This window comes from Euprymna scolopes, chromosome 39 (genome assembly GCF_053919585.1).
Source record: "Euprymna scolopes isolate OS-2025 chromosome 39, ASM5391958v1, whole genome shotgun sequence".
Lineage (NCBI taxonomy): Eukaryota > Metazoa > Mollusca > Cephalopoda > Sepiida > Sepiolidae > Euprymna > Euprymna scolopes.
This window is the reverse complement of record NC_136520.1, coordinates 32048390-32065024: the sequence shown is the minus strand read 5'-3', so window position 1 is coordinate 32065024 and position 16635 is coordinate 32048390. Positions and strand designations below refer to the sequence as shown.

The window sequence follows — 16635 nt, the reverse complement described above, 5'->3', positions numbered from 1 at the left end:
CAAATTCTTGACAAACCGCCCCCTTAAGTAAGACACTTTGCCGAATCTCCAATGCTGACGATTACGACTATACTATCTCATTGATTACTGTACATGCAATAACCCTTATCCCCGAGTGGCTTCTGGGCCTTAATAAGTGGTGACCTCCATGTAAAAAAAAAATCTTCTTGCACTTGCTTTATTGGGTATACTTGCCAGGTACATCTTGAAATTCTTTTTCATGAGTCTAGTTGCTCCTATAATTACTGGAAGGATACGTCTTGTGTGCATATATATTCAGAATGTGAGAGACGATATAATTATTTCCAGTCAAACAATGTCGCAGCTCACAGCCCACAAACCGGAAGTCCAAGACTCGAGTCTTGTGAGCTACGATGTTGTTTAACTGGAAATAATTATATATTTATACATACATACATACACACACGCACGCAAGTCAATGTTTTTTGTGTTATAGAAATCGATATGTTAACAGAACGTTCAGAGATGGATTAAATTTTTCAAAGAATCTAAAGCCACCCATAAAATTTTCTTTTGATTCAATCTGAAGTTGTTAAAAGCAATTATTAGCTAGGTCCACAAAATTAACTGAAATATTAGAACATAAAGAAGTAAGTGTCAATTTTAAAAATAGATTTTTAAAAAAATGTTTATAAAACAATTAAATATCATTGACAATGTATAAAAAAAAAAGGTTGGAACATTTAAATTTTATTAAGATTATAAATAATTTGCTTTGATTAAGTGAAACATTTGCCATGTTACAACTTTTTTTAGAACTAGTTTTTAAGAAAACACAGTACTTGTACAGTTTAGTCAAGACATAAAAAAAATGAAAATATCGAAAAAGGTTATATTGTACATATCTGTTTTGGACTGAAGATCTCTGAAAAAAATTTCATTTAATTTGATTGAGTAGTTTTTATTTTACAGCAGAAAAACACGTTTTTATTAGAGACCGTTGAAGTCAGCCATTACAAAATTTGTTAAACACGCCAAAGGGAGATAACTCCAGTTAAAGCGCCTACACTCCCTCCCCATCTTTATTACTAGCTTTTCTTCCTAAAAATCGAACCTTTTGCTCGGTATTATAACATTGTTTTTTCGTTGTAAAATAAAAACTACTTGATGAAATTAAGCTTGACTAAACTGTATAAGCGCCGAAAACACCACTGACTTTATCTCGTATTGCAAATGTAAAAACATTTTAAGATAAAGATAATAAGCATAACTGTTTGGAATTTTCAATCATTAATATATCTCCACAGGCCAACAACAGGTAAATACCACAAATGTTTTTTGATTTTGTGTTTTCATTGCTTGTTTGAACTTGAAAACAAAATTGGTTTAGAATTGTTTGTATTCTACTTGTAATATTTAAATACTTTCCGCTTTTAAACAACTATTTTTTTTCTATTTCATGAATCTAGAATGTTAAAAAATAATAATTTCATGAATCTAGAATGTTAAAAAATAATATAAGAATGAAATAGATGAATGACTCCATATGATTGTAGCATTTTCAGTAGATTTGTTTAGTTGTGAGAAAGTTAAAATAAACATATTGTAATTAATTTTACTGTCTCCTTTTCTTTCAGGGGTGAAGGGGGTGCAGAAAAAAAAGCATATGAAATAACTATCCCTTTCTGCAAAGCTATCATTCCAGAGGTTTGTTTTAGTTTTTCTTTTTTTAATTTTGTTTTTGTAAAACTAGCTAGAGTTGGCTGCATCTGAAGTGTAATGCAATTCAAGCAAGAGTTCTGTCTCTCGATTAATTTTATCACTTGAGACAGGGATGTGTGTTATCCATTCTTTAGAGGAATTCTGCTTTTTTTTATCATCCAGAAAAAAAGCTGATTTCTGCTTAAATTGCACAGGTTATTTCTCTGCTCTTTGGTCAAAATCCATTTTTTTCCCCAACTCAACCTTTTTACACATTTGATATTTTTCTCTCTTCCTTTCTATCCCTTATAACCTTAGGATTCCATTTGATAACTTTATTCAGTGTTAAATAATTAGGTACGGGCAAAAATGGGCAGGTAAAAAGGGAGGACTTAATTTTGAAAGCCGATTTATAAGTTTTTTGTAGGTTTCCAACTACTTTTTGATTGTATTTGAAAGCTTAGACTAGAGTTAATTTCCTAAAGGAAAAAAATATTCAGCTAAATTTTGAAGTTAAATAAATTTATTGTAAAAATCCTTTAAAAGATAAATATTAGTTTTCTGGGTCTATTTCAAAGATAATTAGTAAAGTCCTAAGATATTGAATTAAATAAAAATAAAAAACACCTTGTTTGTGGAAAAATAACTTAATTAGCCCTCAAAAAGCAAGTAATTTACCATTCACCTAAAATGCAACAAATAAACACAATTATAAGGAAGCCCAAAATTTCAGCCAATCGAAGCGCTGTTTCAAAATGAAGTCATGATAGTAAAAGGAGATAGAGGTGTCAGATTTCCTTTTTTTTTGCCAGACGTGCATCCATACATTCCTATTCTGAACATTTGTATCAATTTTTATCATTTTGGAGCTTTTTTTTTTTTTCATATTACTCAAAAACTTGATATGTATGTCTATATAGTAGTTTTCCATGGTGCTGAATTCAAATATACGTCTTAAGGTGTGTAACTGCACTGTTTGTTCATTTTCACTGGGATTCGGCATTCCCAGGAGCTCAAAAGGAGTTACAAATGCCACCAAATTGCAAAAAATAACACTTTTTACCCCATCTATTAGGTTTTTCTGAAACTTGACAAAAAATGTGAAGGCAATTCACTATTTTTTTGAAGAGTTATCTCACATGCAGCACCAGGGGGAATCACACACACACGGCTTGTTACTCTTAAATTAGTTTGATTTGGAATAGGAATTATAATGAATTAATGAATTCCTATAAATACACGGTAAACTGAAAAAAAAATGGCATTTCCTGATAAACAATGCTGTCAATATGAAAAACTATGACAGAACTTTTACAATTATAAAACTAACTAACAAATTGGACTTAAGAATTTTAAACCGTATGAATTACTGTTTTAATATTTTAAATTCATAATCCCAGATTTATTTTTTTTTTTAACCACTCACAAACTTATAATCCAAAAGTACTTGAAGTACAGCTGAAATAAATTTGAAGGTTTATAATCCCCTTTTCAGAATAAATTTTCTCTTGAAAATCTTGTCTTTAGTAAATGACCCCCTATGGTTAGATCTTGGCCTGTTATAGGAATGGCCTTGGCAATAACTATATACATATGGATTTTTTCCATTTCGTACAATGCTCATCACAGGCGGAGAGGATAAGAGTAAGTAAAATAATTTAAAGAATAGATTTCAAATGAAAGGCTTGTAAAGGTCTTTCCTGATCCTTTATTGAGGCCATTGTTTTCATATTTTTGAAAATGCTTGGTAAATTTGATAAGATCCTAAGATTTGAATCCAGGAAAACTTAAATAGGCTAGATTAATATTTTTAATTTATTTTATTTATTTATTTTTTTTTTACTAACATTTTACCCATCTCGTTTCCCATAACAAAAATGTTTTGGTTAACTGCCTTAAAAAGCCCTAAACCTTAAGTTCCTTTAACTTCAGCTTTTTTTTCCTCTCCTCTCCATTTATTATTCACTTTTTTTATATACATGTTACATAGTAATTCGATTTCCAAAAATGTTTGTTTTCAGGAGTCCAAACAATCCCTTGGTGCCAGAGAGCTTTATTTTGTGATAAAGAAAAAGGAAGAAATCTGGTGGCCGACATTATTAAAAGAACAAGGCAAGGGCAAGGTAAATCTGAAAAACAAAAATTCTTTTCTATTTGGAGTTTTTTTTTTTTTTTTTAAGCCAGGGATGTGCAATTCTTTTTAGGATTTGTACAAAAGGTTTCTTAAAACTGACCATGTGAGTCTGATCCCCCTCACTCTATGCGACTTTACAATATGACTTGTATAAATTAAAAAAAATTTAACAAATAATCAAGATCAAATAGATGCATACTTTTATTCAGGCAACATTTCTTATTTGAAACATGTCTACATTGACATCACAAAAACGTAAAAGTTAACAATCTGCTTAATATTCCAGTGATAAGTGTTCTGAATCTTCCCGGAGTTGCAGGATTTCAGATGTTAGTATATGGGGTGGGGTGGGGTGGTATAATTGAAAACTTTAACATGAAAGAGAAAAGAAGCTGACGAAAATAGAAAATAATAAAAACTGCTACTTAAACTAAAATAACAATTTGCCAACTTAACAAGCTTGAGTCAGTTTTGTCACACTGTTTCACTCTGAATTGTCCACTATTTAGTGGACAACTGGGAAAGCTAACTCCTTGCTTCTAACTCCTACACAGGGTGTTTTTTTTTTTTTGTTTTTTTTTTCTCAATTTTGAAACACATTAGTTAATCTTTAATATGAAATTGTTGACTTTTACTCGTGAGCGCAATCTTTTGACACTTGTTTTGAACTTGTTGACTGACTTTCAAACGGATCTCAGTTTTTCTGTATCCCAACTTGAGCCACAGACGATGAACATCACTGTTTCAACAATCATAAAATATAATTATTTGCAGACTATTATCCTCATCTTCTAGTTGTTGTTTCACAATGCTTTGGCCAACTATTGCTCTACCTTTCGTTAGGTGGTTAACAGCGATGGGATAGGAATGCCGAATCTCCTAACTGCATCCTCGGCAATTACTGTCGTCCGTGGTTGTTGTTGTCTCATCATGGTTTGCCCAACTAATCCTCTGACCAGCTTTGGGTGGGATTGAAACAGCTATCTTCAGATAATGCTCACCTAGAACCATATATATTCCGCACCTCTATCCAATGTGCCACAGGCCCCGAAGAGCAATAATGGTTTGATTTTTTGGTCTTATAAATCCATTTTTATTTGTTCTTCCATTGTCAAGTCCATACTGAATGGTATATTATTGAATTAATTTTAATACTTTTGAAATGAGTAAATTTGTATAATTTTTATTTAATTATTTGTGGATTATTATCCTCATCTTCATGTTCTGTCACGTTTCGGCCAACTGGCCTTCGTCAGAGGATTAGTTGGCCAAACCGTGGTGAGACAACCACAAAAGGCAGTAATTGCTTAGGATGCAGTTAGGAGATTCAGCATTCCTATCCCGTCGCTGTTAACTACCTGACGAAGGCCAGAGGAATAGTTGGCTGAAACAACTAGGAAATGCGGATAATAGTCCGCAAATAATTAAATAAAAATTATGCAAATTACTCATCTCAAAAGTAATTCCAAATTAATTCAATAATCATAAAATACTTCATTTTAACAATTTCTGCTTATTTTAAATTGTGATGAAAGTGTTCTGAATTTCGGGGACTTCAGATGTTTGCATACAAGAAACAATCAAAGACTACAAATTGAAAGAGCAAAGAAGCTGAAGAAAAAGCAGAAGACTTGAAGATCAAAGAAACCTTTGCAAAATCAACTAAAATAGTTCATCAATTAGTACAAAACCTAAAAAAAGAAAATTAAGTAGCGAAAATGAAAATTGTTAATCTACTACTTAAAGAAGTTTTAAATTTAAAGAAAAAAAGTGAAACATATATTTACATTTTTTATTCCAAAATCGTAATTTGATAAACAAATATTTTTCAAAATTTTATTTTCTAGTTCCAGTGATCATGTTACAAACTATTTTACTTGTTATTGCTGTGCAAACATTAATTTAAAAAAAAAAAAAAAAAAAAAAAAGAAAAAAAAAGTTAACGTAGAGGTGTCCGCCTTGCTTTAATAATTATATTTTCAAATTTTTACTTCTCTAATTATAGGGACCTACGATCCCAAATTCTAGTATGTTAAATATTAAGTTGTTGTTTATGCCAATATGTGGTTAAAAATTTTTTAATGCAGTTAAAATAAAATATTAAAATAATTTTCAACATTATTTATTGATGATGTTTAAATTCACATTTTTTTATCACTTGTTTAAATTCACATTTTTTTATCACTTGTTTAAATTCACATTTTTTTATCACTTGTTTAAATTCACATTTTTTTATCACTTGTTTAAATTCACATTTTTTTATCACTTGTTTAAATTCACATTTTTTTATCACTTGTTTAAATTCACATTTTAAAACATGAGAGAAATCATAAATCTATGCTATCATGCCAAAACTGTTTTGAGATAATGTTTTAAGCTCTATAAGTCCAAATAGCTCAGTTTAAGACTAAAGATCTCAAAGTTTTAGTTTAAATTTCTTGTTATGGTATACCCTCAGAGAGATCAACTTGATTTGTCTAAATTGCAAGTGAAGAAACACTGATTTTTTAAAAAATGTTTTAGTCTCTCTAAATAAAACATCTAATTAATTCCTGTTATACTCACAATAATATTAATAACAAGGGATGATTTTTTTTTTTGTCTATTAAAAATGAAATTTATTTTCTGTTAGCAGTTAAAATTAAACCTGCCTTATTTTCCTCTATAGATTTTGTTATAAATTTTTTTTCTGTTTAAACAATATGCATACATTGCAAATTTTGTCTCATTTGAAAAGAAAAAAAAAGTTAAATACTTTCAGAAATGGAAAATATTGTAATGATAGTAAATAACTTTCAAACAAATAACTTGAAATATAACATTTTGACTTTACCATTACTGCAAGAAATGGGCTAAACTTTTTCAAGTTATTCATTTAGATGATATTCATATATGTATTCATTTCATAAAAAATTGAAAGCTCGTACTACTAGAATCCACCACAGCAATCTATTTTATGTCTGGTAGTGGCAATTTCACATAATTACTACTTTAATATACCAATAGAATTATTTAAACTGTCATTTTCATATGATATTTTAGTTTGAAAAACGAATGTCACTTTTTGAAATGCATTTATTTGAAACTATACTCTTTTAATAGATGGGATAACAATTTATGTTGGGAACAATTAATTTAAAAATGGGTAGTTGGAATTGTGTACCTTAACCTCTGATTCTATATCTGATGTTTTTTTTGTGTGTGCGAAAGGTGATGTACATAGAAGCATGAAATGCTTTGGTATATTATAGATATTAAAAAAAAATTACTTTTTTAATCAGATACATTGGTTGAAAACAGATTTTAGTAAATGGAGGGATGAAGATGACTCTGATCCTGAAGATGTTGCAGATGACTTGAATCTTAATGAAGTAAGTTTTTATTTTATTTTTTGGACTTTGTTTGAAATTTATTAATTACATTGAATCTTAATTTTCGTAAATTTAAATTTGAAAGGTGTTGCAGTGCTTCTCACCATCCACCTATCAAGATTCTAAACCGGATTTTTTTTTGTCAGGGTTTTCTCCCTTTGCCTTTCCCAAGGCATCCATGAGGCTGGGGAGTTATTTTTCTATAGTTGGTGAAAATTTGAAAATAACAGATCCTCATTATGGTTGTAATCAAAATAAAAGTGAAATCCTTGAAATAACACTGGAATAAAGAACAACTAGTAACATATCTTCTGTAGGAAAGAGACTGCTTAGAAGAGGACCCCCCCCCCCTCCATGTTTCAACTCCATTTATCCATTCACGTTTTTTTTTTTCTCTCTTCTCCCTATTCTTATCTTTGCTTGATACTACTATTCTCATGTTATTCCTACAATAATTTTGCATTTATTATATCACTTAATTTCATAATTGCTTAATCTTTACTTTCAGATGATGACGAAAATGGGCGGAGTTGGCGAAGGCCCTGAAGAGGTAAAGTCTAATTTCTGGCCTCTTTTTGGATAGAATTTGTCAAGTAGGAAAATTTGGGGTGCCGTTTTCTTTGTCTCCAACTAGGCGTGGTCAAATCAATATGTGGGTGGGGTGGGAGGATCAAATGTCTGATTCTGAATGCGAGAAAAGGAGGCTTAAAAAAAAAAAATAAATGGTGTGAACAGGGAACTAGCTAAAAGTGATTACGATCAATCATACCTGGAGAAAATGATATAATTTTAATCATGTCCGACAAGACATTTGAACCAAACTTTTGGAGACAAAGAACAAATTGTTTGAATTGTCATATTTGTCTTAACGTCTCTTTTGCATACCCGCATATGTTGAATGACTTTTAGAAATTAACTTCCTACTGTCTCAGACCAAGTCTTTATTTATCCCTCTTTCTTTCAAATCCATTTTTATCACTTTTACCATGTTTTCTTTGGCCTTCAATAATTCTATGAAAACTCTGTATCCAACAATCTCGTAACATTTCAAAACTTTTTATCGTGTTCATTTGTTGCTAACACATCATTTTTATTTCAAATGCATTTCTTTATAACATCCATATTTGCCTTTGCCATCTGTTTAGCAGTTCTGAATACTTCGTTCATTTGATCATCCTTTTGTACTATATCTGGAAACTTAGTCTGCTCAGCCTCCGCCTTGCCTTTATAGATTCCTCTTCTAGCCATCATCTTTGTCATCAGACATGCATATTTATTCAATCATTCCATCATAATTTTAACATTGACCAAACATTTTGATTCTGTTGGACATACATAACTGTATTAACTAGTAGTGTGATTTTGACCATTATATGTCGAAAGTAAATAGCTTCCACCATGACTGATCTTTGTTCCAAATTTGACAATTGATCCAGCAATGTGGATGCTAGACTGTATATAAACATTGACAAACTCTGCTGTGTTGGCAGAGTTAACTATATGTAAGAACATTTTGTAAAGAAAGAAATGCGATTTCATTCCTCCTAAGTTTGTCAATGTGAAAACCTCTTTAAACATTTGACAAAGATGGAGAGGGAGTGTTGGCACTTTAAACGTGAGTTATCTCCCCGTAGCATGTTCAAAAAATTCAAAGATGGCTACCTTCAGCACACTGTCATAAAAACGCGGTTTTCGCTGTAAAAAAAAAAAAACTACTCGATCAAATTAAGTGATTTTTTTTTTTTTTTTTTTTTTTTTTGAGATCTTTAGTCCAAAACAGATACGTACAATATAACTTTTTTTTTTTTTTTTTGATATTTTTATTTTTTAATGTCTTCATTAAACTATACAAGTACCTTAGTTTCTATTGGAAGTAAGCTGAGAGCAAATGAGTATTTATGATTTAAGCTGTAAGTATATTAGTAACTGGCTGTTGTGGGGGAGAGTGATCTCTGCAAAAGACGCAAAAGGATCGGATAGCTGAATAAGTCTTAGGTGAGAGTTGGCCATAATCGAGAGACACTAGCCATAAGTCCTACACACCTATTGTTGTTTGCATACCAGATCGGTGTTGTTTTTGTTCTGTATATAAGCTGTGAACTTTTGCTTTCATGCCCATCAGTTGCCAAAACTAGAATCTTGACATGTCCAATAAGATGAAGAACTATGGCATGTGCATTTTGGGTCAGGCGATCAGTTTTGGACGCTGGCATAACCGTACATGTGAAACTAATGAAAGCTATTCATATCATATTTGAGGATATTCAGAATTTGCAGCATATAAAACTCCCTTGAAGGAGTTATATTGTAAAAACAAATTCCCCATCAACTTGTTTACATCAGTTGTGTATAATTTTTTTTTTTTTTTTTTTTTTTAAATATTTTTGTCTGCCCTTGCTCCAAATATGAATTGATTCTATTAGCGAGTCTTCACTGCCATTATTTGAGAAAATACTCTCAATGTGTGTTCTCAGCTTGCCAAGTTCGTAGGACAACTGATGTTTGAAATACAGGCATTTTTAAATTTGGTAAATTGGAAAAGATTTTTATGAACTTTTAAATCCTATTTTGTGAAATATTGAATAAAACCAAGAATTTAATTTCTTTTCTTTTTTTTTTTTTTCCAGAGTGAGGAAGACAGTGATGATGAAAGTGAGTATTTTCTTTTTTCTTTTTGAATTTTTTTCTATTTAATTGCATCCTCATGAAGGTTAGACGAAAGATCATTTTTTACATAGGACCTCGCAAAAAAGAAAAACCCGGATTTGTACACAAGTTAAAATTGTCTCCGATTAAAAGGATTTCTTTTTCACCTGCCAAGGACTCTACAAATAAAGTGTAGTATCAAAATAAATACAGTTTCATTCTAGCGAAAAGATCAGGATTGTTAATTCTGCTTGATCTTTCCCTCTTTCATATGTGCATACCATGGAAAAATAGAATCTTTGTAAATAGATTATAATTGTTAGAATCTGCGTGCATGTTTAGAAATTAGTGATGGGTTGATTTCAATGTTTTCCTCCCCGATTCTAATACAATTACAGATTCTGATTCCAATAAATATGCCAAAATTATTTTGAACAAAATCAGCTAACATCGTTAGTTTACATGTTTTTTTGTAACTATACCTGTTGGCCACCTCTCGTAAGTTTGTTTGACAATGCCAAAGAAATGGACAAAAGTTCAATTAAAAAAATTATTTTGCATTTTACTTTTCATTATTAATGATGTTTGTCAGTTCTTTTAAACATTTTTTTGGAACCTTGTAAATCGATTAATTGTTCCAACACTATTAAAGATATTTTATGAAAATTGCTGTCTTTAAGATTATAGCATTATGAAATGGCTACCATTTTGATGGTTATTTCCATCAAGCATACAAAATATCAAACATAAAAATAATGCATAAAGATGATTCCAAGTCATATTATTAGCTGGTTGGTTGGTTATGCACACCCACACATCTTGGAAGTTTTTTTTAACCTTTTATAAAGAAAAAAGAAAATTTAATCCCAAGTCATTTGTTGGAAAAATTCCTTTACTTTCAAATAATCTGTTCTAATCACTGTTTTGGTTAGCTTCCAAGAATTTTAAAACAAAACAGCGTTTTTTCCTCGTGGTTCTCCAGCAGTGTTAATCAGACAACACCTCCCTTAAACAAGAGTAAAAAGAAAAACCTTTTGGATATCATATATACTTTTTAAAAAATTTTTTTTATTCAGGTCAACTCCCCTTTCACTATTTTGTTGCAAATATTTCTTTATATAATTATTAGAATACGTGTTGCAGGGTGAGTAAAATGAATTCCCAAACCAAACACATTTGCCACTTTTATGCCTTTCCCCCTTTAAGAAAAGACAATAACAAAATTATGGAAAAATGAGCCATGTTCTTTCTATTTTTTTTTTTTTTCAACTGAGAGGTTGTGCCCATATACCCACTTAAATCCCTTTAAAATACTCCCTGGATTTTGGGTAATACTTATTGATAGCTAATTAATTACCTTGGTTAAAAATTCACAAAAATCATAGATATATGAATTTTCATAATTAATACTCTATGGCATAAAATCAAATATAGGGAACATTTAAGACATCTCAAAAGTATCCCAAAATTAGCCAGAGTCGATTTTCTCACACTGCTTTATCATGAATGTAGCTACCATTTAGTGAACAATTAGAAGAGCTGACTCAATTCTTTTTCTATTGACTTTTTTTTTTTTCACCTTGAAGTGTTTTTGAATTTTCAAATGTTGGATATTAAATGAGCCTCATTCAGGGACTTAAAAAGTTAGTTTCTGTCTAGTTATAGTGCAAGATTCTTTCCCTTGAAATCGAACCCTCTTAGAAACTTACGTGCACTGTAAAGATAAATCTTCTATTTTATATAAACGGAAATTGTATGTTTGTATGTCCATCTAAGACTTTAAAAAAAAAAAAAAAAAATACACAATAAATTCCAGAAAAATACTATCTAAAATTTAAAAAAGAAAAAAAAAAAAGGAGCTTCTTTTTGGGATCAAGTAGCCATTTGCATTATTGAATATCAAAAATTAAACACGATTTTTAATGTTATGTATTATGACCCAGGTAATGAGTTAGCATTTTTTTAAATTGAAAGATGCTAATTCTGGATTCAATTTGTTAACTGTCATTTCTCCACAAAGGGAATGTTGGCTTAATTTTACTAGTGATCTGGAGGCATCTTTGGTTTTATTTGATGCTTTCAGTAAATCCCTTGAAAGCCTCCCAAGTTTTATTTTTTCAACCCTCACAAAAAATAAAAATAAAAAATCTCTTCTGAAGGAGTGGGAGAAACTTAACGTTATCTAACATCTTCTATTTAGTTTTTTATGGCCCATGGCAACTCAGTACCTCTGCTAGTATATATTTCTTATTTGTTTCTACTGTTGTATTCAAGAGCATTGACTAATATGTTGAATTTTAAGTTGGTGGCTGACAGGTCAGCTGTAAATAGCCACCCTGATTTCTCTTAATGAAAATGAAACATGGATGTAAATAATATTAAGTAAAAAAAAAAAAAAATATGTTTCTCGCCCAAAAATTAAAGAAAAATTTGTACAATTTTTAATACCTGTAGTGAAACAAAAATAGTATATTGATAAAATCACAAATTGATCAAGTAGTTTTTATTTTTATAACGAATACCACTTTTAAGCGATTAATTGGAATTCGTAGACATTACAATCTAGTAAGTATAGACCCCCTCCCTCCATTAAAAAAAAAAATTGGTACTTGCACAGTTTAATGAAGACATTAAAAAATGAAAATATCGAAAAAAGTTTGAATTATACATATCCGTTATGGAATGAAGTTCTCTGAAAAAAATTTCACTTAATTTCATCAAGTAGTTTGTTGTTTTTTACTTTTTACAGCGAAAAAACAATTTATAATACCGAGCAAAAGGTTCAATTTTTAGGAAGAATAGCTAGTATTAAAGATGGGCAGGGAGTGTCGGCGCTTTAAGTGGAGTTATCTCCCCTTTGGCATGTTAAAAAAATTCCAAGATGGCTATCTTTTTGAGACCTTTCAGTCCAACACGGATATGTACAATTTCTTTTTTTCGATATGTCCATTTTTTTAAATGCCTTGATTAAATTGTACAAGTGTCAAAAAATTATTTTTGAAAATGGCAGATGAGACCATCACTACTCTGATACTCATAAGATTTGATTTTCTTTATAAAAATAACACTACCTGCTCAATTTACATGATTTATGAAATATATTTTTGTTTCATCACTGATATCTACATCATACAGATTTTTCATTATTTTTGTATTTTTCTATAGGGGGAATTTTGGACAAAAACTAAAATTATAGGACTTTGTAAAAGTTGGCATAATTTTGTTATATTTGTGACTAAATTAATTGAATATAGTAGCTTTTTTCGATTTGTTCAAATTTTAAAAACTTATCTAAAGGCATCTAGTCTGACAATAATATACGAACAATATAAAAAAAAAATTCAAGATTCAGACTATTCTCATTTTGCATGTTATTCTTGCAGTTTTTTGGACAATGTAACCTACAACCTTTTTCGGGGTATGTCTTATTGAACCTTTATCGTTTATTAAACCAAGTCTATGAGAGGTAGATTGCTCTAGTTCCATCAGCCATAGCCAGGTAGTATTGCCTGTATTAAGGATTGAACTTTCAACTCCCAGAAGACTGGGTTGATGTGCCGTTAAACAAAAACTTACCTACCTACCTACCCAGAAGACTACAACTGGTTATTATCTAGCTGTTATATCCACTGTGCCACAAATGGGATGAAGGATGATGTGTTGAATTGTAAAGCAAGGGTTGTGCAATTCCTTACTACTCTTTTCCCGGGGTCAACACTGCTTGATCCAGTGGCAAGAATTCCAGGACAGCTGAAAACAATGTCGAGATAAGCAGGGAGCACATACAACACCTGGTATTCTGAAATAATCACTAATTTTAGTATTGAATAAACTTAGCGATACTTTGATCTAACAGGAATTGGTGTATTGGCGTGATTATGCTATACTAGCTTTGTCTGGGTTGACATGAAGTTCCATTTGAAATACACCTGTATACTAATTATCAGATTTTTCGAATTCCGATTAATCGTCCCAATTGGCTGAAATGTGAGAATAACATCCAAAATGAGAACAGTTTGAACATATTTATCCTCATCCGAAAAGATTCTGTAATTTTTTTTTTTTTTTTTTTTTTTTTTTTTTTTTATTCTTGTGACTTGTTAAATTTTCATTGTTAAATCCTTTTCAATATTTTTATTATTTTGCAGGTCTTCCTGACTTAGAAGATTAAGCTTAGCAATGTTGCATGTCTGAGAGCTGACTGGGAGGGGGGTGGTCCAGCTTCTACCTTGCTACTGTTGCGGGCCCCCCAAAAAAGTAGCAGCAGCTTTGGCAATAAATCTTGGAGGGAGAAGTGAAAACCAGTTGACCATCATTTGTTTCGCTTTCATCTTCATCTTATCTTTCCCTCCCTCCCTCTCTTCCCCCACTTCCTTCTTTTCACACTCGTTTTTCAATCCTTTCAACATATATGATCTAAATTTTTCCAACTTAAGAAATTAAAAAAAAAAAAAAAAAAAAATACACAAAGAAAAATTTTGTTGCCAGTCAAGTTGTAGTCTTAACATAATATAGAACGTGGGTGTTGTATTCTGGTTCCACGGTTTGGCATTATCTTCTCCCAGAAAAGTATGCTTGTTGGAGGAGTGCCAAAGTATTGCAACTAAAAAAAAAAAAATTCACTGAGAAATGGGTTGGTGGGGTCAGGTCAGATAATTGACTGCTGCTGATTTATTTTCAAAAAAGAAAGGGAAAATTTTTTTTAAAATAATCCTTTTGTCCCACCACTTGCTCGGCTCTTATTTCAAAATGGTCTTCAATTTAAAAACTTTGGATGGGGAGGGGGGGGGGGCTGTGTGTGCATGCATTATTATTTTTATTTTTTTTTAAGCTCTGAATTGTTGGATTTTCCCAGCAGATGAATAATTAAAAGAAAAAAAAGGTTTGGCTGATTAACTAAGTACAGCAGCAGTCTACTACACCCATATCCCAATCTACCCATACCCAAACTCTTTTTGAATAGATGAAGAGAGAAACAAATGCTTAGATCTTCTTGTTGATGTCAACCTTTACTCCCCCCTCCCCCTCCCACTGCTTTTTTTTTTTTTTTAAATTTTTGGTGGAGTGGGGTGAGGAGACTCCATGTCCCCCCTGGCATTTTATAATTTTTTTTTTTGTATCATTTCATTAAAAAAATTTTTTTCTCCTGCCTCTTTTGGGTTTCTTTCTGTTCAGTTATCCAAATAAAATATGTAAAAGAGACAAAAAAAAATTAGTTTGTCGTTTTTGTTAAAAGGTTATCTAGGACATTGTTCACTGTGATTGTCCAATGGTGGTCTCCTGTTTTAGTCTTTTGGGTTGTGTGCATGTAAACTGGCTCTTTGTTGGCTTAGATCGACATTTTCGCTCTCATTTTCTGAATTTAAAAAAAAAAAAAATTTTTTTTTTTTTTTTTTTTTTTTTTTCTCTGAACAATATAAATCTGATTAGATCAGCCATTCTCAACCTTTCCTCCATTATTGAACCCACCCTAGCTTTATGTATTTCTCCATTTATCCCCGACTCCCATACCAAAAAATGCAGTCATCATAAAGTGACAGAAAAATAAGTCAAAAAGTAATCTTTTTATTTAGGATTTTAGGTTTTGTATAAAAATAGTATTATACATTCATATCACAAAAATAAAGAAAGACCTTTTCTAAATAGAAAATCATGAAGTTAATTTGTATTACAAAAAATAATGAACAGAAATGCCAGAAGCATTATCAGTGGAAACACTGCTGATTCATTGAGTCAATCAGTTTGTTGTTTCTGACAAGGCTAATTTCATCATCGGTTTTCAAGCGGTTTCTGGTCGTTGTCTTTATTGCTACTAAACCTGAGAATCCTAATTCACATGAGTATTTTTAAATTATCAGCTACTTCAATTATTTACCCCTTACTATAGAATTTTTAAAAAATTATTTCCCAGCAGTAAATTTACCCCTGGTTGAGAACCTGGATTAGATGAATTTGTGATGTGAAATATGACCAAACCAAAGACGTACCTATAACAGGTCGAGAGATCTAACATTTGGATTCTTTCAATAAAAATCAATTGTTAAAAAAAATCTTTGTTACAATCATTGTTGGTAATCATTGCTAATTTTTTTTTTTTTTTAATACCGTTGGGAAATTTGTCAAAAACAGTTGTTGCTTTATCTACTTATTTGTGCCCTATTTGCAATAAAGATTGATATTTCAAAGAAGTTTAAATCCATTTATTTTACCACAAATGAGTAAACTAATTAATAATCAAAATGGCTGAACATGGATTATTTTACTTAATCACTAGTTACATTTAAATTGCTTGAAAAAAACTTTAACAGAAATCTTTCACAAATTAGCAGGTTAAGTAAAAGAAATTATTTTTGATCAGTTTCGCAACTTTTAAAATTATTTATATTGCCAATAAATAGTTGCGATTTATTTTAATGATTTTTTTTTTTTTTTTTAAGTATACAATTGATTTTTATTTACAGAAGCAACAAAACTTTTTATATACTTAATTTTGTGTTTCATTGTTTAGCATTTTTTTTTTATTTGTTCATTAATATTGTCTTGTATTTTTACTACTATGACAACAGAATATTCTTTTCATTCTTTTGACTCTCAAGTATATATCCGACACAGTTAGGCACACTTAATCAACTGAGAACCACATTACTCTATATAAAGGCATATAAGATATCAACGGATACACACTTGAGGGTCAAAACAATGAAAAGAATATGCGTTTGTCACAGCCCTACTAAGAAGCGTATGGTAAGAAAAAAGAAACATACAGGATCAATCATTTATTTTCTAATATTTAAACAAAATTGCTCAGTTTATTAAACATGT

At 30.6% G+C, this 16635-nt stretch overlaps 1 protein-coding gene across 1 annotated transcript in view; it reads left to right on the top strand.

Moving 5' to 3' along the window:
• LOC145263719 (uncharacterized) overlaps window positions 1-15025 on the top strand; it is a 39037-nt gene extending 24012 nt beyond the window's left edge. Inside the window, exons 3-8 of the mRNA XM_080120682.1 lie at window positions 1599-1668; window positions 3684-3785; window positions 7078-7167; window positions 7676-7717; window positions 9795-9819; window positions 13962-15025. Coding sequence (XP_079976808.1) covers window positions 1599-1668; window positions 3684-3785; window positions 7078-7167; window positions 7676-7717; window positions 9795-9819; window positions 13962-13984 — 352 coding nt within the window. The 3' untranslated portion in view covers window positions 13985-15025. The remainder of the gene's footprint in view (window positions 1-1598; window positions 1669-3683; window positions 3786-7077; window positions 7168-7675; window positions 7718-9794; window positions 9820-13961) is intronic.
• Window positions 15026-16635: the final 1610 nt, after the last annotated feature.